General features: G+C 47.1%; 1 protein-coding gene across 2 annotated transcripts in view; it reads right to left on the bottom strand.

Annotated features, from left to right (window-relative positions):
- Positions 1–21,491, bottom strand: part of RANBP10 (RAN binding protein 10) — a 76,374-nt gene extending 54,883 nt beyond the window's left edge. Inside the window, exons 1-2 of one of the 2 annotated variants that reach the window (XM_032195414.1) lie at positions 21,272–21,491; positions 20,516–20,627 (exon numbers count right to left, since the gene is read on the bottom strand). In XM_032195414.1, coding sequence (XP_032051305.1) covers positions 20,516–20,627; positions 21,272–21,491 — 332 coding nt within the window. Of the gene's footprint in view, positions 1–20,515; positions 20,628–21,271 lie in introns of those variants that run through there. The other variant, XM_032195415.1, reaches the window with a different exon arrangement.
- Positions 21,492–22,492: the final 1,001 nt, after the last annotated feature.

The raw sequence follows: 22,492 nt of genomic DNA, 5'->3' as shown, positions 1-22,492 counted from the left end.
ATATTGAAATCAGTAAAGATATTTCACTACTTTTTTACTCTTGTCTTGAATCAAAGGTAAAATGCAAATTTGCTTTAGTGACTACCAGCTTTCTGATCTGCAACTACAGCTACTCTTTAGCTCCTAATTGGGAGGAAAAGAACTGGAAAATAAGCACATTCCTTCATTCTTCAACATGTGTTTTACAGAAGTTCCTAAGTAAAAGGTGGTCCTTCTGGATTTTACAACACAAAAGATTTTCCCCCACACATTTGACACCTTTCTGAACCTTTGTAAGCTCTGTGAAAAGCCCACAGCTCTGCTCGCTATCTTCACTTGGTACTTTTTTAGAATTAGAAACAAGAGGAGCAGCATCTCTGTTAGCCATCTCATTGCCTTTTTAAGGTCCTTGTTCATATCCTGCTCCCCTGTGGTCTCTTCTCAAGGTTGAATACTCCCAGTCTGTTCAGCTGTTCCTCATACAGAAGCTGATCTATACCTCGTTACTCTTCCAGTTCCATACCTTCTTTGAGAAGCAGAGGGAAACCAGAACTGTGAGCATCATTCACAACACAAACACACAGTGATTACTGCGGACAGCATCACAATGATGTTCTCCATTTTGCTTTCTATTCCTCCCCATCCTGGTCTCTATCATTCCACCTATGCTTTGCCTGCAGATGCGAACTGAGCTGATTTTTCCATGGGGCTATCAACCTCAACACAAAGGACTGGTCCCTGCATTCCAAGAGGGAGCTCAGAGACCATTTTTTGTGTGAAACTCAGATTGTTATTCTTCCCCCACGAGAGTCATTTTGTACCTGTACAACCTGAACAGCATCTTTCATTTTATCCTCCAGTCATCCAGCACTGTCAGGTTGTTCTACAGTTCTTCACAGTCAGCCCTTGTTTGTACGACTATCGTTGGCTTCATATCATCAGCAAAAAACATCACCTTGCTATTAATTTCATTTCCACGTCATTTATGAATGTAGAGACATCAGAGACAGATGCCATCCCTGCAGAAATCCATCAGTGAGCATTCTCAACCAGAGGGAGGAGTGGATGCGAGGACCATTCATTTCTCTACTGTTTCCTACCTGCTACCTAATTTGCCACCTATTCAGCCTCACAAGCACTTTCGCTCTACTCTACATGTCCTTTATCTTCTTTAAGAATTTTTCAGGATGGATTTGGCTTTTGCAAATACAAGCAGACTAATCTTTATCTACATGTGCATTCAACAGGATTGTGAAGCACGGCCACTCTCTGAACAGGCTCTCCTTCCCCACTATGCAATAGTTATGCACTCACCCATTTTGTTTGTTCTATTTCTGTTAATTTGCATGGTCTGTAATTCCCTTAATATCCCCTGGAGCCACAGAAACAGCTGCCCAGCTCAGCTTATTTTTAACAAGCTTCCGCATTTTTAGGTTACAGCACCTGAAATTAACAGTTGACTGTGGGGCTCTTGCTGAGGTTAAGTTACAAATCCAACGAGGCTGCAGCCAGCATTCTGCTCTTCTTCTGCAGGATCAGCTTTCCTTCTGTGGCTTCCCTGACTACCTGCTCCATAAAATATTAACTGTGCCTAAAAATAGTGTTTCAGAATTGGACCCAAACGTTACATTCCTACAAGCCACGTGAGTTAAGTACCCTGCTGCAAGTGTTTCCCATCCTTGACTTCTCTGCGTCTCAGTCACTGCAGTGGTCAGCCCCAGACACTCACCCAGCCATTTCTTACTCCCCCTTCTCAACAGGACATGGGGAGAAAATAATATGGATTGAAATGACAGGGAGATCACTCACCAACTGCCACCATGGGCAAAACAGATTTGACTTGGGAAAGATTTAATATAACTTATTACCAATTAAAAATAGACTAGGATAGTGTGAAAGAAAAGAAACAAGAATACTGCATAAACCTAATACACATCATCACCACCCCAGTCAAACAGGATAGGAATGAATAAATGATTTTTTCCTGTTTACACTGAGATTTTAATCCATAGAGATCTACACGTTTATCAGACTTGAGCCCACGATCTCTTCAACAAACTGCACATTTTCACAAACATGGACAACTTTGTCTTGTGTCTCGGTGTCATGACCTTCCAGAATTCAAACACCTGAACACTAGTTTTACAAAGCATTAAACTAAGTCAGTCCCTTCTTTAAACACACTGTTTCAGCAGTGTCCCAGCTTCCAGAGGATCTGAATCCCTCCTCAGACAGAAACTGGAACTGTTGCTCCTCATCTCTTCCTGGCATGGTGCAAAGCACAGTACTGTGCAAAGGGCAGGGGAAAGCATTTGGGGGACTACTACAGCAGAGGTCCTGGTTTTCAAATGTCTGTGTAATAGTTCAAGTTTTGCAAAGGGAACTTTTTCCTTGACCTCAAGCCTGGCAATTCATACCGTATTCAAATGCTTTGGGAGAGCTGTGAACTTGGTGCCTTCCAGGCATGTCATTAGGCCCTTCTCCCTCGAGTTGCAATCCCTGATCACTGAATTGCTAATTACTATACAGCCCGTCTTTTCTTTCAGCTGTCCCCTGGCCTCTTTGGGTTATCTTCAGAGCAGAAAGATACACGGTCACCTTCTGATAAGGAAAACCTACTGGTGGAATTGCATCTTCCCATCGCCCAGCTCAATGTTTTCCTGCACAAGTCTGGGATTTCTCAAGTTCAAAGTTCTCCAAGTGAGCTCTGACAAACAGGGCTATGCCAATCTAACAGCCACCTGCTATCAAGAATGCCAGTCCAGGTCCTTCATTTCTCACCACATATAAGTTTTATAATTATAAAAACAAAGAAAAGTGTTACTTTTCAATAAAAGCAATAGTAAGACAACCCCTGAGGCTAGAAACATTCCCAAAAGGCCTTCGGCAGCAGCCAGTTCGGGAGCAAAAATTTGAACGTCCTGACAGCATTTAGGGCAAACAAGTTTATCTTGGAAACTCTCCAGTCAAGAGGACAGAATCCAGGACATTTGGCTGAATCTCCTATTTCTCATTTAGAGGATAAAAAGAGATTTGTGAGGGTTTCCAAAATATCTGGGGTATACATAATCACGTAGCAAATCTGATATTCTCTGCAGAAGTGCTAAAAGCCTAGAGCCTCTCTACAAAAAGAAGAGCTCAAAGCACTCTGCTCATTGAGACAGAACATCGAACACTAATGCAATACAGCTTGGACACAGTGCCTGCAGAAACAACGGTCGTGGGTGTATTTTGCACTGCTCCAAGTCTCTGGACAGGTAGAACAGCCAGAGAGCAGCCCTGAGCTTTTAGATCAGAGCTGCTGCACCCCCAAGATAATCCTCATCGTGCTTGGTCATGATGGAAGGAGCTCAAGGGCATCCCTTTCCCTACCACAGATTAACAAGCTCTGCCAGCTCAAACAGGGAATATTTCACCTGCACTAAGGGAGACGGCAGCCAAAGGTCAGCTGGCGTCTGCCTGGGCACACACTACCTCCAAGAAAGGATTACAGGGTGCCAAGATACAGCCTAGCAAAAGACTTCCCAAAGGTTTACACTGCCACACACCAGAGTGGCAAGACAAGATACCTTGGAAGAGTGAAGTGGGAAGGGTTTATACGAAATTAAGCCCTGCACAGTCTGCAATATGTCCTGAAGTAGAAAGCTCAATGGTAAAGATCATCACTGCTTCAAAATACATGTGAACTGGGCAGCGACAAGGCAAGACTTTCAGGCATTCATCCCAAAAGCTAAATTTGCAAAGAACCATAAGGATGAAAGAACCTGTTCTCTAGACTATCTATACTCCTCAGCACCTCAGTATAAACAAAACAAAAAAACTGTTTCATCTGAGGAGGGATGTCACAACCGCTTGCACCTTCACGCACAGAGTCCAAATGGGAAGACACTGTTTGGTCCAAAAGTGTTCAGCTTTTTATGTATTAAGATCAGCTGCTGGTGTCCATTTTCCTGTTTTGATAGAAAATATGACCTGCCACACACCCCTACACAAGGTGTGAAGAGGACCCTCAAGCGCCAACAACTACCATGGAAAGGACACAGAAAAAATTTCTAGCACCGTAGGCAAATAAACACTGCTGGACCCCAGAGGTGTTTTGATGAGGTCCTTCACCAGAAGATCTTAAAGAAATTATTTTGGTCTAAAATCACCTCACAGACAACTAACCTCACAGATAAAAGACCGAGGGTAAGAAAAATGCTCGCAGGTACACAGCCATGAGGTAAAGATGTCATATTACAGGCTCTGAACAAATACCTATGACCTGGCAGGGAGAGTCAGGGAAGCAAAGAACAAGTGGTGAGGGGCAGGAAGTGGCAGAGGACCAACGTGATTAAATTGTACGATAAAGAAGTACTCCAAACAACCACATCCCAGGCTGCATCATGGAGTGCTGCCTGTGAGTCACTGGGAGGGATCTGCTCCCCTTAGTGCCTGTCAGTATCATGTTCAGCTTTGGGCTCCCCAGTACGAGAAAGACGGTGACAAACTGGAGGGAGTGCAGGAGAGATGACCAAGACACAGGGCTCAAGCCACGCAACTTCCAATGTGTTTGTTCAGTCTGAAGAACAAAAGATGAAGGCGAGATCTTACTGCCGTCTACAGCTACCTAATGGCAGGTCACAAGGAAGGTGGAACCAGACTTCTCACAAACACACCCCAAAATTATGAGAACAGACACGAGTCATAAAGGAAACTCCCATTCGATATCACTACAATGATTTTAACCATGATTGTGATCAGACATTGGAAGAGGGGCCAATAAAAGCTACTATGTCCACGCGCAGAGAGGATCAACAACTCAACTGAAGAACCTCATCTACCATCGAAGCTGGCCCTGCTTTGAGTAGGGAGCTGAACTAAAACACCTACAGGGACCCCTTCCAACTAAATCACTCAACAATACTTTGACTTCAAGACGGTTCTGCTGACAGGCAGCAAATTCCTGGCTGGAAGAGTATAACGCAAGGTATCAAGTAAGCTGAGACATGACAGAACTTTCTGTGGCACACACGTACACCGCGAGCCAAGTCCCGGTCTGATGACACCAACTGACCCCATCTTCCTCCCTTGTCATCAAAGGGAATGGATCGCCCAGGAAGAACTGGTTCCTGAAGAATCTACGAAACAAGCCCGGACTCACAAACAAAAAATCCCACAGTGACTCCTGCCTGGCACATTGCCACAGGCCCTTCAGCTCTTTGGCTCTCTAAACCTAGTGCTCCCTTGAAGAAAAGCAACGAGGAAGGATCTGCTCTGATCTCAAGGAGATATCAAGGACAGAAGAGACTTTAAGAGAAAGCATCATGTGATGTCATTCCTCAGGATCCCTATAAAAAAGTACAAATCTCTTACTCCTCTGGCATCAAGTCTTTTTAAACATCAGGCTTCATGGTTAATGGCGTCACTATTTCATTCTTTAGAACTCTCCAATGAAGACCAGATAACCAGATAATCCTTTAAAAGCAAAGAATGGCATTTGGAAGCCTCTAAACATTCCTCCACAATGAACACATCTGCAAAACAACTTGGTTTTCTGTCATGACCATACCTTCTAAGAACCCTTCATAAAAAACTCTCCTGAATCATCTATTGGTCTTACAGGCTCTCCAATTGTTTCCTGTACCTGATGTTTTGGGAAGGAAAAACATTATTTAACATTTCAGACCTTGAGTCAGTCATCTGTGGAGCCTTACTGTGTTTTTACACTTTGTTCAATTTTTTCTCATCTAATAGAACTTCAAATTTCGGAGGCTGTATCCCTATCCTCCCTCACCCTCGTGTCAGGTTATGCCAGCTGTCATGTCATTTTGAATCCCTCCAACAGTCCATACCCATCCTCCAGTACGATGTCTACTTAAACAGTCCCTATACCATCTGAAAGCATTTTACTTTTCTGATTCCATCTTTTTATTAACTTTTCTTAAACAAGCTTCCTTAATTTATACAGCATTTGTTGGCTGCCATTTTTTTTTTTGGAGGAACTCTGAAGTGTTAAGGTTTGGGGGCCTTTTTACAGTACTTCTCAAAGGACACTAACCATGAGTATTTATGGTCAATGCTGCAGAGGAATTTATAAACAGTTTAAAAAAATAAAAAATTCTCCACCGCTTAGAGCATGAGTCAGAAGTTACATCCTCTCCCATGAGTTCCCTGACTAACCTCTTTGAATCAGTCATTTATAGCATCTAAAAATTTAGTCTCACACCCCTACGTGGCATACACATGATCTCTACAGAGAAAAATAAATACATTTTAAAGATGTGTTTACAGCCTGCCAGGCACAATATGGAAGATTTCTCCTTATATCTGCAAGGTGCTCTCTAGCTTTTCCTCGCCCACCTCCTTAGAGCACTGGCAGATAAGACAGCATGTTTGTTAGCATTTCAATTTTCTTGCTCCTGCTGAGCCTGGAAACCTCTGCTACTACCACATTTTCCTTGCTGCACAGTGGGTTTTGCTGTTTTGATATCTTCGACTGCGTGCTAGAAGCGAGGACCATAGTCCACAGCTAAAATTACATTCCAGCTTTATGTTGCTTCAGAGAGCAGCGAGAAGTGCCACCTTTGCCAATTGTTCAAGCCTCAGATGGGCTGTGATTCAGAGTTCAAGGTCCCAGATTGTTTGAACACACAGTAAAGGCACCACCTAAGCCTGGACCATTAATAACAGAGTGCTTAGCCCTGCCTCTGGCCGGCCTGGAAACACTCTGCAAAAACCTGTTGAGGAGCAGACAGCTCGGTTACGTCAGCAGAACAATTCTCCCTGCCTTCACCTCACATCAGCAAGCCCAAAATTTATTGCATTTGCAGGTGACTTCCAAATTCTGTTCAATGGGCAGGGCATGCCTCCTGGTATACAGAACGTGCCTTACGTCCTGATTTATTTGGCTGAGCTGAAGGTGAAGCACCATAAAACTGCTCACTGTGTCTCCTCTCGTGCAGCTTTGCCATGTGATGGTGTTAGTTTCAGTATCATATACAGCATGCCTCTGCTGGTCCTTTGTTTTTTGTAAGTTACAGCATTCATAATAACATAACATAAATAACATAAATCTCCACAGAGGCTGCCCTACATCATCATTTCCAGTTTTGGAGGTTTCAGGTGTGGACAGACCACATATGGGATATTCATCAACTGCAGTCCCTTTTTGAGGGTCCAAAAGAGTCTCCTAGAAGGGGATGCACAGCTTGGGAAGCACTGATACAGTGGTAAAGGCAGAACATAAGGAAACAACAGCACTGACTTTCAAACAGGAAAAAATACTTTATGGGAAGTTTGGGGGGAATGATACATTTAAATCTATTATTGATCCCAAATGAGACATCTACCTTAGCTATAGCAAAAAAGCCAGGCAAAAAGAGAGATCCTAAAACCATCTTCTCAGTGGTGAACACTGAATACCTGGAACTCCCCCCAAAGCCAGTCAGAAGCATCAAAAAATGCTGCAATATGTAATCAGCCGATCAATTCCAAATAGAGCAGAAAGACAGACAAAAATAAACGCAGACACATGCCTGTGATTCAATCAGAAGAACAGTTTTGTCTCCCCTTATCAGCAACCTAGGCAGTTACCATAGCACCAAATTCTTTCCAAATTCTGCTGCACCTCAGCCCTGCCCAGTGGATACCAGCTGCTTTTTAAGATTCAGACAGGCTGGATGAGCCACACACTTCACCATTACGGCACCAGCTGATTCAATTAAGAATTTTAGCAGTGATCCTACCATATAATTTCCATTAATTTTCTAAAACGATTTAAATGAAAAGGTTTTAACTTTCTGACATGTAGACTTTGGGTTATCATGGACCGATACATCATAATAATGAGTAACTTGAGTGTTTCCCTAAACCCTGAGTTTTGCTCTACATCGTGAAGTCTGACAGACCAAAAGTTAACTTTTCAGCCAACTGGACACACTCTCTGGACGCAAATTGGCCATCTGCGTCCCACTGCACAAACACACCACAAGGACAAGCCTTCATCTGACATGCCATCAATGGCCAGTGGCCGGGCATCACTGGAGGACTCCTGCTGATACATGCAGCATCCACGGCAGTGACCCCAAGGCACCTTAAAACGATGCACTGAGATTGACATCAATTCTTTCAGCACCAGAAAAGGCAGATAAAGGCATAAACAAACACAGTAACAGAAGTTCTGGCTGCAAAAGTTTTTGTAACACAAAGGTGGCCTCTCACAATCCAACATAAGCACACTGAACCTGTACGATATGGATAAACATCCGAAGGGGCAAAAGACCAAGAACGTATTTTCATTTACCCCATTATTATAAGGCCGCGTTAGCATGCTGACCCACCATAACAGCATTTCAGCATCACTTCTGTGACTACTGCCTCATCAACTCACACATGAATAGCTACACAGGAGGTGACAATTTATCTGGGTGCTCCTAGTCAGGTACAGACACGTTATGATAACGCTGTGACAACGCACAGGATGCTAGTTTCTAGATCCCTAAGGACAGACTGTAAAAATATTCAAATGGCTGTAATTTACCCAGATCTAAATCCCAGTTTAATAACCCCTACCCTAAGCCCTGCCCCATGCCTGTCAGTGTTCAAGAGACATTTGGATAATGCCTTTATTAACATGCTTTAACTTCTGGTTAGCCCTGAAGTGGTCAGGCTGCTGGAGTCAATCATCTACAAAGGCCCCTTCCAACAGAACTATTCTATTCCACACCTCCTACTTCAAGCCTCTATTTCCCTAGGCCAGGAGTGAACTGCCTTTACTGTGTAACCCTGCTTTGCATCCCTAGCACAGAACCTGCACCCATCCATGCCTGCTGCACACCCAGCAGCCTACCTGTCCGCTTCTGCTTGTCCTGACATCCACACCAGCTAAGTGGGCAGAAGGTGGAGAAGGCTGATGCAGAATCAGGATCTGCCACTTAAACTTCTCTTACCTGTAGCAGCACCACTCTTCCTCACTCCAGAATTTCACATGCTGGATAGCACCGGCCAAGTGAAGCACAGATTTGGTGAGCAACGGTGCCTGACATGTGGGCCTCAAGATGGTAAGGAGGTGACAACCTCTTCTACAGCTTTGCACTCAAGAGGCATCCCCCAGGAAAGCTCAGCTCCAGGCTGCATACGGCATCGCACCTCCTTCCAGTCACACCACCCACCCTGCTCATCTGACACACCAGATAAAAGGCAATCAGAGGGAGCTGAGAAATACAGACCCTGCCAAGCTACACTTGGAATATGGCTGAGATGCAAGGACTTTGCATGCTGTGATGTTCGCTACCAGAGGTCCTCAAAAGATATGGTCTTTGCAACCAGTTGCAGTTTGGATTGAGCACGCATTAGATGTTTTTAATCTTTATTTTTAAGGTATGCATACATTAGAGAGAGAATTGGGCCCATGAGAACCTATTGAGGTTCAACAAGGCCAAGTGCAAGGTGCTGCACCTGGGCTGGGGCAGTCCCAGACATGAGGACAGGCTGGGAGAAGAACTCATTGAGGGCAGCCCTGCAGAGAAGGACTTGGGGGTTCTGGTGGACGAAATGCTCACTGTGAGGCAGCAGTGTGTGCCTGCAGCCCAGAAGGCCAACTGCATCCTGGGCTGCGTTAAAAAAGGGGTAGGCAGCAGGGCAGGGAGGGGATTGTCCCCCTCTATTCTGCCCTTGTGCAGTCCCAGCACAAGAAGGAGGTAGGTCTGTTAGAGTGGTTCCAGAGGAGGACCACAAAGATGACCAGAGGGCTCTCCTATGAGGAAAGGCTGAGAGAGGTGGAGATGTTCAGCCTGGAAAAGGCTCTGGGGAGAGCTTGTTGCAGCTTTTCAATACTTCAAATGGGCTTATAAAAATAGATGGAAAGCAACTTTTTGCTTGGGCAGAAAGTGGTAAGGTAAGGGTGAATGGTTTAAAACTAAGACAGGAGATTTTGATTAGAGGTTAGGAGGAAATTCTTCACTCAGAGGGTAGTAAGGCACTGGCACAGGTTGGCCAGAGAAGCTGTGGATGCCTCATCCCTGGAGGTGTTCAAGGCCAGGTTGGATGAGGCCCTGGGCAACCTGATCTAGTGGGTGGCATCCCTGCCTATGGCAGGGAGGATGGATGGGGATGGTCTTTAAGGTCCCTTCCAACCCAAACCATTCTAGGATCCTATAACAAGCAATTCCTTGAGCCAAAAGATGTTTCTCTGGAATAAGCACGATACTGAGACAACCTGCCAAACAGCCAATATAAGAAAAGGTTTTTTGGCTAGCCTAAAGCTGCTTTGTGCAAGCAACCCACAGAAATGCTTATGAGCCCAGCAAAAGAGCTAAGAACAGACCTGTTCTTTGACAGCAAGTAACTCATGCTGAAATTCCAGCACTTCAATCTGTTCGGCTTCTCAAGTGCAGGAATGGAGAACTCACTAGGTAGTCAGAAGGAAGAGGAACACAGCAACAGCAGCAGAATTCACGCATACCCCTACTTGATATTTTTCAGTTTGAAGAATCCCAGGAGCAAAGAACATCTCCCTTGAATGCTTGGAAAGCACCCAGCACTTAGGAGGCATTCCTACATGCAAAATAAGTAAGGGTGAGTCAAAAGGAGGAAGAAAGCAATTAGTGTGTGGCTGTAGCTGGACTAGGCAGCATACTTCATACAGAGGAAGGGTTTCTTTCCTCAGAAAGCAGCAAGTCTTTCTCCAAGAGACACGAAAACACTACTCATCTCAAATGCTAGTTCTGACTCTTCCCTGAAAAGAAGGATGTGACACTTCCTCTTTATTTATTTCTTAATCTCTTGAATGGTACCAAGTCAGGATGGTGAAACAATCCCAGCCACTCCTCTTCCAGGTGCTGGTGAAGCCTACCTACAAGGCAAATGAGATTTGTCTCCCCACTTTCAGGTGGTGTAAAGGTGGAAAAATAGGGACCTAGAACCTGTTTATTGTGCCAACAGTGCACCCACACAGCAGTCTCTCCTTAGAGCGTGCTTTAGTGTAGGTGCTGAGGTACACTGAAGCCCAAACTTCAGGTGAGTCAAAACCAGACATTACCTGAATTGTTTTGTAGGCCATGACTGCTGGCAAAGTGGTAGCTCCCTGGTCAGTGAGGTAACAATACTGCTGTCACGTGGCAGAAATTCCTGGCACTGGTGTTTTATTACGTGAATCACCCAGGAGCGAGCAACCCAGCTGAGCCACAGGTTAAACGAGGGATGTTTCTCTCATTCAGAGATGAGTGTGATTCAAGGGTTTACTGCATCCTGCAATCTCTTCTATTCTTTCATAAATACCAACCACAACTACCTGGTAGGAATCCTGCCCAGCTCTCCTGTAGCCCACTCTTTCAGCACACATGCAGTTAAGCCTAAAATAATCAAGTTAATTTACTAAATTAGAGATGAATAACACACCTCATCACAATGATGGCATTTAAAAGACTTTCACAGTTTCTTGTGCAAAGCTTTGAGCTGCTGTTCTTTTTGTCCAAGGTGGGCTCTGACTTCACAAGAGATTTGAATAGTGGAAAGAACTGGTAACCTGTACTGATTTCCATCTGAAACTTCACATTGTCCCAGTTGTGATGGGGCTAAGAAGCATGGTATTCTTAGGCACTGACAAACAAATTGCATCTGTTTAAAAAAGAAAAAAATTACCAATGGTACAAAAATATTGGATTCCAACTCCATGGTCTAACAATAAATGTTTTGGAACTACACCATAATGAATCTTGGAAGCGGAAGCAGCTCTGGTTTTATTTGTGGGTATTGTACAGCTCTGTGGCACTGCTTCAGAAATAGCCCTGACTGGCTCCCGAAAGAATCCCAATTCCCCAAGCAGAGGTCAGCAAACACAAATAATGCAAGGCTGAAAAGAAGTAGGTAGAATCAAGAAAAGAATTCTTAGGAGCTCATTAAAAATGGCCACAAGTATCCTGAGGCTGGAAGAGTCCATGGCACATCACTCTGAAAGACAGAGCAGCTGTAAAATCCAGTGTACATTGAAGAGAAGGTGAGTGAACAGAACAAAAGGAGAGTCAGTAATCCAGTAACATATCATCTGCACAGTCCATTTATGAGTAAACACTGACAGAGCTACAGAGAGAGGAAGATAGACTTTTTTTTTTTTTTTTTTTTTTTTAACTAGACCAAAGTATCAGATTGTGAGCTCCCTTCCAATTCCAGCATCATGTTCAACTGGTACGTTAGCTGTAGGAGAGGTCAAACTTACCCCTCTTCTGTGAGTTACCATCAGGGAGGGGATGATGCAGATGAGCAGTGTACACAGGAATACTCAAAGACAGAATATAAAGATCAGAGATGAAGACTTGACTTGAGATTCATTTAAGAAGGAAAAGGCATAACACCAGCCTTCCCAGGCTGAAACCACCGTTCGGATCTGCCCAGAATAACCTCCATGTGCCAGCACAAGCACTGTCACCTCCAAAAGGACCCCAAATCCTGCAACATACAGTGGCTGAAACCAACTGCATCTGAAGCTGAGGTGTCCCACCAAATCAGTTTTCCATCTTTAGACTTCCACTCTTGACAGCTGCCTCGTTCCCTAAGTCAGCTGCTATTCAACACAGTTCACATAAGCCACATCAATGACAAATGCTGCATCTGGGCTGGGAGCAGGACAAAGCATTTCTGCTAATAATTCTCCGATTATTTATTCTGGTTACACCCAATTGAATAAGTAAGATTTTTGTTCAGTCTGCCCTGCTGATTAACAAAGCTCTCTTCCAAACACACTGCTCAGTGTTGCTGACACTTTTTATCCGACCTATGAGAGAAGTTAAACATATTTCCATGACTAAATGGACTTCCGAGTGTTTGACTGCCAGTCTAAGCAACAGACCACTTTTTCCTGGCATGAACAAAGTCTAGAAAACATAGAGACAGGCACCAGAGATACCACAAACACCTGAAAGAAAGACATCCAAAACAGGACAAGCCATAGGAAGGCTACAACTCCCACAGTGGAAACTCATCTTGCATTTCAGTCCATCGTAACAGAAAGCCAGCTTCAAACAGCAGCCTGAATTCCTGTGTTCTCCACTAAGGCAGTGGGAACAGTGTAAAAGTAATACCCAAATCAGAGCACACTCTGCTGCCAAGTAGTTGCTTCTCTCAAGAGGTAAGAGGTGTTCCATCACCCTCACGCACTGATTTTCTCTGTCTTAGGCTTCGATCAGAAAAGGGACAGCAACACTTCTTACAAAAGGGGTATTTACTTGCTAACACAAGTCTTCACAAAATTCCAAAAAATGGCAAGTCCGCGACATTTAAGAACTATATTTTAGTTACATGGAAAATGTATTACATAAAAAATAACCCACCAAGTTTTGACGTATGTACCTATGAAATAAGAATACTTCTTGAAACGGGGGGGGGGGGGGGGAACAAACAAACAAAAAAAACAAAGTTAGGCAGAGCACCAGAAGAGCACCACACACTGAATTCACAGATCTTTGTATGTTGACAATTCCACCACAAAGAACAAAAGTCTCAAAGTGGAAAGAAGAACCCATACAACAAGAAGGAAGATCTATCTCTGGCTCTGCAACTATAGCATGCAAACTGAGATCTCGTCTTACACCACAAGTACACTGTAAAGCCCACTGCAAGAGAAGCAATTAGGAAAATTAATTTGGCAGTAGTCACTATAATGTTGTTAACACAAACCTACTTTACAGAGCCAGTAACAGAGCTGAAGAAACAGTCAAGCTTCACAGAAGATGATAAATTCTTTACTGGTTCATCACCCGATAGCTTCATAAATGGTGGCAAAAAAACCTCCTCTTAACTTTAATAAAGTTAAGCAACTTGTACGATTTAATTATTAAACAGAGAATTGCCTAGATGCATAATCCTAGAACATTTAAACACCCTACTCCCATTATCCTATAATTTGGTTTATTAGGTGTAAACATACACTGGAAAATTGTAGCATAATGTTTTATACATATTCTAAAGATACCCAGTTTATTTTGTTAGAATTTACTTTTGCCATATCTCTACATTTTTTACAACAGATATTCAGAAACAGCAGAGGGTGAGAGGGAAGGGAAAAAAATAACTTTTCCTCAAACTCTTCTTTACTGCACAGAAGTTCACAATTGTAGCTGGACACGCACAAAAAATCAATAGAAAGAAGTTATCACAGCATGAAATATAAAAAAAAAATTGAGACTTCAGACCTAAACACACACAAGTGAATAAGTCACGTATCACCATCACTACTTCCACTTTGTCTCCTTACTTCCTAAGCTGTTTTAACGAGGAATTGGTATTCTACCATTACAATGGTAAAGCCTGTGACACTCCTATAAAGCACCACGTTTCAGTTTCTACTCCATCGTCGTTGTTTTTTAATGCAATGGCAAGTTATCAACTGCAAATGGGAGATTTCGATCTCACAACTTGCTCTACATCTGAGAAGCTGCTCTCAAGATTACCCCCTTCCACAAGAATTTAGCAGAGTGACATAAACTGAGAGGCGATATGAGACCTCATCAATCGATGCAAAACCTCCAAAGAGAACTGAAGTGTCTCCACACGTCAGAGCACCAAGGGTTTAGCAGAACACTGCTCGGCCTGTCAGTAGCTGAGCAAGCAAGACGTGCTTGGACAAGACTGTTTGCAAACGTGAACAAGGTGAGAAGTGTTTACTGAATCTGGTTGGGGCTATTTATTTATGTGTTGGTTTGTTTAAACGAGCGTCTGAAGAACAGTGTAAATTTAAACAAGCAGAGATACCTGCAAACAGAACCACCCCCTCTCCTGGTGCCAGGTTTGGATTCTTGGAAACGAGGGCGGAAAATAAAAAAAAAAAAAGAGGAGGAAATCAATTATTTACAAGCTTATCAGGTATAAAGAAGGGAACACTCGGCGTGTGCAGACACCAGAAACCCTCGCTTGCTGCAGGACATTCCTCAGCCCTCGTTACAGCCACATTTTGTTAGGAAGTGGCCACGGCGCAGCCAGCTGAGGGATGAACAAAGACAACCACGCCATCAGAGGCCCTGACGTCAGGGCGCGACGTGGACAGGCCTCTATCAGCATCTGGAAACCATTAGAGCACGCCAGCGCGAGGCTTCCCAGAGAGCAATCACACTCACCATACGCTGGGGAGGAATGGAAAGTTGGCAGGGAGAAACGTAAGCAAGGAAGATGGGCAGATCGCTCCTTACTCGTGTAGAGGCTGCTGAACAACCCAAACATGTGACCTTTATTTTTCTTTCTCAGTCGGGGTGAAGCGAAGCTATTTTTAAGGCTGGGACATGGCACACTTGTGTAAGAAAGCTAAAGAAAGATTTTAAATAAACTGTTATGGCCTAAGCTAGATTAGCTCTCGTGCCTCTCTCCTCCAAGTACTCTTTCCTCCCTCTCTAAAGAAAAATGCCCGAGATGGAAGCGAGCAATGGCCAGCATCTCTGGACAGCTTAAAGCAGCTCGAGGGGGGCTGGAAGAGAGATCCTGACACTCGCTGCTGCCCACATCCTCCCTCCCTCCCTCTTCTGCCCCCTTTCTTGGCCTCCTCTCCCCCGTTTAAAGGGAGCACTGCTCCAAGGAACTGATCAAGCCAAAACCCAACCAAGCAAAAAAGATGGTTAACCCGATCCAACTCATTGCCTTAGTGCTGGCAGGAGGAAAAGGGGGAGTTAACGAAGAAATCATGGCACCAGGAAAAGCTAGAGCAGGTCTTTCAGCAGCCTTCCTGAGGCCAGCTCACGGAAGAGCCCCGGTGAGATGAGTGAGACTCATCACAGAGCTCCAGCACACCAAGGCACCCGCAACCGAGCTGCTGTCCCAAACCAGACATGGCCAGGAAAGAACTGTCAGCAGCAAAATGCCACTCTGAGGACCAAAGGAAAGGCTGCAGGACAGGGGACTTTGCCCAGGAACCTGTGCATACTCAGAATCTGCCTCCAGGAGCTAAAACAGGTCGCGAAAAAGAAAAGAAACATCAGTCGGGAACAAGCACGGCCGCCCAGGAGACAACTCACCTTGCCCCTGTTAAAGAGGTTAACAAAGCCAAATTGTCCTTCTGAGTCACAAAAGCCTCCAAGTCACAGACTGGCTGCCCTACCCTGATGAGTCTTACAGGCACCGCTCCTGTTTACCAAGGGGGGAGCATCCTACTGGGGAAGGAGGCCGCGAGGTGCGCTGACGAACCAGCGGCGCACAAACACGCTGCACAGAGGGAGCGTGAAAGTCCAGCACCTTCAAATATAGCTGAGGTTGAGCCACCGTGATAAAAGCAGGAGTTATTTGTGGCAGCTCAGGAACACAAGGGGCACGGCCGTTTCTGCAGGACTGTTCAGACAAGGAATGCTGGAAGGGAGCCACTCAACGAGCCACACAGAGGCTGGAGCAGAAGGGACCGCGGGACCCTCCTCCTCCTCCATCCTCCTGCCCTGAGCACAGCAAACTCCCACCCAGCAGCCCGGGGTCCCCTGTCTGACTCTCCTTCAACCTGTGTCTGAGAGCAGAGCCCTGAGGAGCAGTCCTTACTGAGGGGAAAAAACAGCAATTTCTGGCACTGATGTCAGCAGGTTAAATCATTCTAATTATTTTGCCGTGGCCAGTTTTCAACCAGTTATCTCCTTGAAGCAGCTCCCCACAAAACTGGGTAACAGATTGCAAGCACGAGGGAAGGCACAGAAACAAGGCGAGTGGCAGGGCAGAGCCCAGGGTCTTCCCCTGTATCGTCGTAAAGCCTGGAGGAACCACTCCCTGCCTGCTCACTGCAGACAAGGAGGCGAGAAGAGGGCTGCAGCCGCTGGTAGGGAGTGTAAGCTGAACTCAGCTCTACTCTCTGAGGATAAGAACCACCTCCCCAAACGGTATCACAACCAACAGGCCGACCTACTGGCAGATCTGATTTTTTACACGAAGGACAGGACCAGTTTATCAATGGTAGTCTGGCAGCTTCCCCTCTCCCAGGGAAAGGAAACAGTAAATAAAGGCGATGCCGCATCAGTAAAGGCTAAAACCAACAGGGTGAGAAATGACCGCTGTTCGGCTAAAGGTGAGTCTCAACCATCTTTAACTCGAAAGGCAGTGGCTGTATCTCAGCATAAACAGGGGAAAACACAGAGCAGGTGCCTTAAACTTAAAGGGCAAGGGAGAAAGACAACACAAAAGCAGCTTTTTTTTTTTTTTTGCCAGCTCTGGCTGCAGAGCCATGGCAGTCTGAAGCAACCGGTGTCTGCGCTGCCGCAGTCCCTCCCTCTTCCCTCATGCTGGGACTGGGGTTTGCAAAACCGAGCAGGTAAGTGATCTGCCTGAAAAGCAGCAGGGCTGGGGGGGCTTTTATTTTGCAGCAAGGATGCAGTGAGGTAGGGAGGAAACAAAGGAAGGAACCACAGCACACTTGACTTAGATCACCTTCACCCCATGAAAACAACCGATGGGAGAAGTTTCTCAGCTTGCTCTGCACTTCAGCGACTCCACCTATGCAGAGCTGCCCAGGTCTGATGTCAGTCCAGGAGCCCTTGCTGTACCAGAACATGCCCTACAGAGGCAACATCTCGTCAGGAAAAAATAAAAATAAAATCATCTGCTGAGCTTCAGGACCCCTACACCGCCAGTAAATGTCATTTCTATCCTGTTTCTTACCTGCAACTTCAGTTTTTCTTGTGCATTAACAACTGTCAGCACCTGAGCAGGGCACACAGCGCTAGGCTAACAGATTTATTAGCACTGAAAGACAGCTTTGAGCTACCAAGCAAAAGCCCTCAAGCAAAATCAATTGTAACTCCTGAAAGCACACTTGCTGAAACTCATTCAACCAAAGTGTTTGAGTAAGTCTTGTTTAGCAACCTGATTGCTCTGATTTTAAACCAAACGTGAAGAGCTTTCACAAGCTCCAGCAGCAGAGACACAATGGGTATAACATCACGTCACCTTCCCCTCACTGCTCCAAGCAGCACAAATAAACAAGGTACCAAGCAGAGACTTTACACCTGAAAAGCCCATTCTGAAAATGAGCTCAGGAAGATTCCTCTTGCTCTCCCCTTGCTCAGGGGCTTCCAGTGAAGTTCCTAGGGACAGGCCTCACCACTTATGCCACTTGGAAACTTCCTTTCATTCCCTCCAATCCCTTCTTCAGATTTCTGGCCTTTAATTCCTTGAAACTGAAGCCACCGTGGCGTAATAAACACCGGAGAGCTTCCTAAGAACAGAGACGTTGCTGACAGTTTGGCATTAGAACACATGGGGCCCCAACGGGCTGCCTTCAAACCGTTAAAAATGAGACGCACAAGAGCAAGCTTTAAGGGACAGGCAGCAGCTATAAGGTCACAATTACAAATCCCCAAAACCACAACGATAAATATTGGAGCACTCTCCACCAGGAAAAGAAAAGCAAGGCACCGGAGCGGCTGAGACATAAGTGAAGCTCTCCAATGGCTCACCACAGCACTGCCTTTGGACCATAGCTATCAACATCTCACGTTCATGTCACTATAACATTAATACACACAGTTCCATATCGTCCAGAGTGTTCCTGAAGTAATTAGGATTACAGACAACGAAAAAAAGACAAAACTGATCTTAGGAGGCATGCAGCAAATTCCATCATCTCCCTGTAACGTTGACCTGGAACGCAACAAGGACTAAGTGCTGCTCAGTGACCTTTCATAAAGTGACTTCCTCAGAAATCTGCCTTGATGCACACCGGAGATAATTTTAATTTTAGCAGCTACATAAACTAATCAAGTGCACGGTTTCAGAAACAGACAAGCGGTTCAACACCAAGTCAGCGAACTGAAAGAACAGAGAAGGGCTTTTCCCAGCATTCGTAAAGCATCCAGCCCAGAGTTCACATACACACAGCTAACCTTCCACAGTTGGTAATTATTGCAATTATTGCACCAAATGCAGCACCACTGAAGATCCTTTGCAAGTCCCCTTACAAGCAGGTCGCTTCTCAATCCAACAGTGACAGCAACAGTACGAAATTAGGACTAATTTGGCTTCTAATGGGAATGTTTGCTGCCCTTCTCTAAGACCTGTAAACACGCCACAGTTCAAATATTATTCTTGCAGGATCGCATTAATTAATTACACTCAGAACACCTTCTCCTGGTCTGCTTTACCTTCTGGGTGGCTGTAGCTGTGATATTCAGCCTTTAGCAATGGAAAAAAACAACACATGCATACAAAGCACGTTGATGCCTTTACGATAATTAAGAACTGATCTACACTGCCAGCAGAAGCCCAAATCCCGTCAGAAATGCCCCTTTGCTGCATTCCCACATTCCCCCAAATCCTGAATAGGCTTTTAAAGGAACTCCATAAGAGACATCCTGATCCAGCCACATTTTGGGTGAAATAATGCCCAATACAGTGAGCACAAGACTGGATGAGATCCAGAACTCGCTGCCAGGTCAGGTCACTGAGGTACCGCTTAGTAAGGTACAGCTGCTTCTAACGTAGGATTTGCTGCTTTTGCAGTTCTTCCACTCAAAATAGCATAGACTGATATGGCAAACAGAGTCTCAACAACAATCTACAGCGTTAAATATTAATGTAAAATATATATTTATATATTTATATATTTGGTCAGGAAAAACACTCTTTTATTCGGCATTCTGGATCCAGCACAGTCTCCCAAGCCTCCACAGTTGTGATCTGTCACAATGGAATCTATCCTGAGAAAACAACTCAAGTCCAACCTCAGGACCTCCACCAGAAATGATGTAAGTTTCACAGATTCCAGCATTACATGCACACGCCCCTCATTCCCTCCCCAAGATCTTTTCCTTCACCATGTATACAGGACATTTTAAAACAGCCTCAGACGTTCTCCTTCCAGCACTCTCGCAGCACTATTCCTGCTCTTCCCCATGCAAACATCTCTCTGACAGCCCAACATTAATTTTCAGGTCCCTCCCTTATTCTGCACTCCAATTTTGAGTCATCAGGAGCTGTGATCCAAACATGAACCCTGCACTCATTAGCTAGATCCCGATTTCCAAATTTTTCTTCCCATGAGGCAGCCTAATGAAAACAGCTGTGTGTCATCACCCAATCGGGAGTTTGGGCACAGAATTTCTCCGTGATCAGCAGCCCTTATTCCTTCCCATCAACACACATGCTAAATTTGAAGCCCACCCACATTTCAACAGAAACATCCCCAAGAAAGATCGTTTGTTCCCCTATTAAAGAACAAAACTAGCAAAAGTGCAATTTTTCTGTCTATTGTGAATTCCATCTAGGGCTAGGCTCCCAGGCCACCTCTGTGATACCTCACTGCTTCTTTTTACTGCCAGGTGTCTGAGTGACCAGACCGAGCTAGCAAGAGAAGAGTGTTATAATTCAAGCTGTGCCAGGCACCCAGAATTTCTTCCATTTGCATAACTGCCCACATCGAGCTGTGCATTAAGAAGCCGTGCAAGTGCCTCTGCCTCCAGAGAGTTCTGACCGTGCGTTCGCCCGTTAACCCGTTAACCCCAGGTAGCAGCCGTCTGACCTCCAACCCTTCGGGAGGGGAAGGCCTGAGCACAGCAGGGCTGTTGAACACGCGCCACCGCCCAGCAGGCCGGGCTGAGGTACTCACCCATCTCTACCTTTGCTGACGATCTTCACCTCAAAGTAATAAATGCCACAAGCTGCAGGGATGGGGTGCGTGGCCCTGACTGAGGCAGCATCTTTGTGGTTTTTACCGTGACCTGGGAAAGAACAAAGATCTCAGTCCCTACGGGCTTTGAACCCTCTCACGTTTTGTTGTAGAACCCTGCTGGCTGAACCTGGCCGGGATCTGTTTCTCCCCACATCCAAAGCGCACATCCCAGAGGCTCAGGATGTGCGATCCCGCACTGCCCCCACCTCCAGCGCTGCACCTTCCCCTTTGTTCCCCCACCACCACCACCCCCGATGGGGCTGAGCGAGGCGCTGCGGGACCCCTCCACCTCCCCACCCGCACTGCCCCGACCCCGAACGGCTCCGTTACACAACAGGGGCCCCGCCGCCACCATTTCCCAACCAGGCACCGAAAGCTACGCCCGGCTCTGTACGGGCAGGGCAGGAACAACAGCCTCCGGCAGCGAGCCCCGGCTCCTACGGGCATCAACCCGAGGGCCCCCAGCCCCGGGGACCCCCCGAGCCCCCAGCCGGGCCCTGTGGGGGCCGGGCCGGCCTCAGGGCGCAGCGCAGCGTTACATAAGGCGCCCCCCGGGGGCTGCAGCCCGGCCCCAGCCCCTGCCGTGGGGCTGGGGGGGGGCGCTGAGGGGCCCGGGGGGGCCCTGCCCGGCCCGGCCCTGCCACGGGGCCGCGCTCCGGGCCCACCGCGGTGCCCCCGGCCCAGCCCCGGCACCTTTGTAGTGGACGCGGAGGTTGCCCTGCGAGAGGCCGATGTAGTTGTACTTGTCCTTGGGGCTCCAGGAGCGCGGCAGCGGCGTCTCCTCCTGGTTGACGGCGGGGTAGAGGCGGCGGAGGCGCCGGCTCAGCTCCTGCTCCTCGGCCGGGCCCGGCCCCGGCCCCGCCGCCGCCGCCGCGTCCCCCCCGTGCAGGCTCCCCGCGCCCGCCTCCGCCATCTTGGATCCGCTTTGTGTCACCGGGCGGGGAGCGAGGCCCGGCTCCCGCCGCCGGCCAATGGGGAGCGAGCGTGGCCACAATGGGGCCGCGGCGCCCGACGGGAAGCCGAGTCCGTGCCGCTCCCCCCTCCGCCGCCTCCCGCTTTCGGGCGGACTACAAGTCCCGAAAGGCAACGCGCGCGAGGCACCGCCTCGCTGCCCGCCGCGCTGCACGCTGGGAAATGTGTCCCCACTCCGCTGCGCTCTGCGGAGAGCAGTGGCGTTCAGGACTCGCTTTCCCAGCGTGCCCCGCGGCGGCGCCGCGCCGAGAGGCCGCCGCTCCACTGCCGGCGCCCTACTCCTGCCTCCACGCAGGGCCCGGCTCCGGCCGGCGGCGGTGAGCGCGGGGGGCGCCGCTCCGCCGCCCTCACCCCGCTCCCGGCCTCTCCGCAGTGCCCGCATCCCGCGGGGCCGGGGCCGAGCGGCGGCGGTGCCGCTGCGAGTGGCGAGCCTCAACAGGCGCTGCGGGGGGCACCTATGGCGGCTGGCGGGGGTCCTGAGGGGCGACTGGGGCGGGCGTCGCCATGGCAACGGCTGTAAACATCGCTGCTGCCAGCCCCGGGGCCCGGCTCTGAGGCGCTTTTGGGGCCCAAAGCCCCAGCTCCCGGCTCAGGGGCGGCATTTTCCCAATTGTCCCCAACCTCACCTCATCCAGTGACCGATTTGCTCGGGCTTGTCCAGCTGCAGGGCTCAGCCCGGCCGTTGTCACTGGGACAGTGAGGAAAATACCAAATATCGGTGGTTTTCACGCAGCCCGTCCTGGAGTTCCGCTGTGGCACCAACCTTTCCATCCGTCCCTCCGTGTACATCAACCTGCTGGGCATTCCCGTCCCTCAGGCACCGCGTAACTGGCTGCTTGTTTTAGGTACACAGCAGCCAGATTCTGTCTTCAGCTGTACATTTAGTTAATTGCTTTTTTTTTGTTTTGTTTTGTTTTTTGTTTTTTTTTTTTAAGATATTCC

Source organism: Aythya fuligula, chromosome 12 (assembly GCF_009819795.1).
Source record: "Aythya fuligula isolate bAytFul2 chromosome 12, bAytFul2.pri, whole genome shotgun sequence".
Classification (NCBI taxonomy): Eukaryota; Metazoa; Chordata; class Aves; order Anseriformes; family Anatidae; genus Aythya; species Aythya fuligula.
This window is presented reverse-complemented; position numbering and strand designations above follow the sequence as displayed.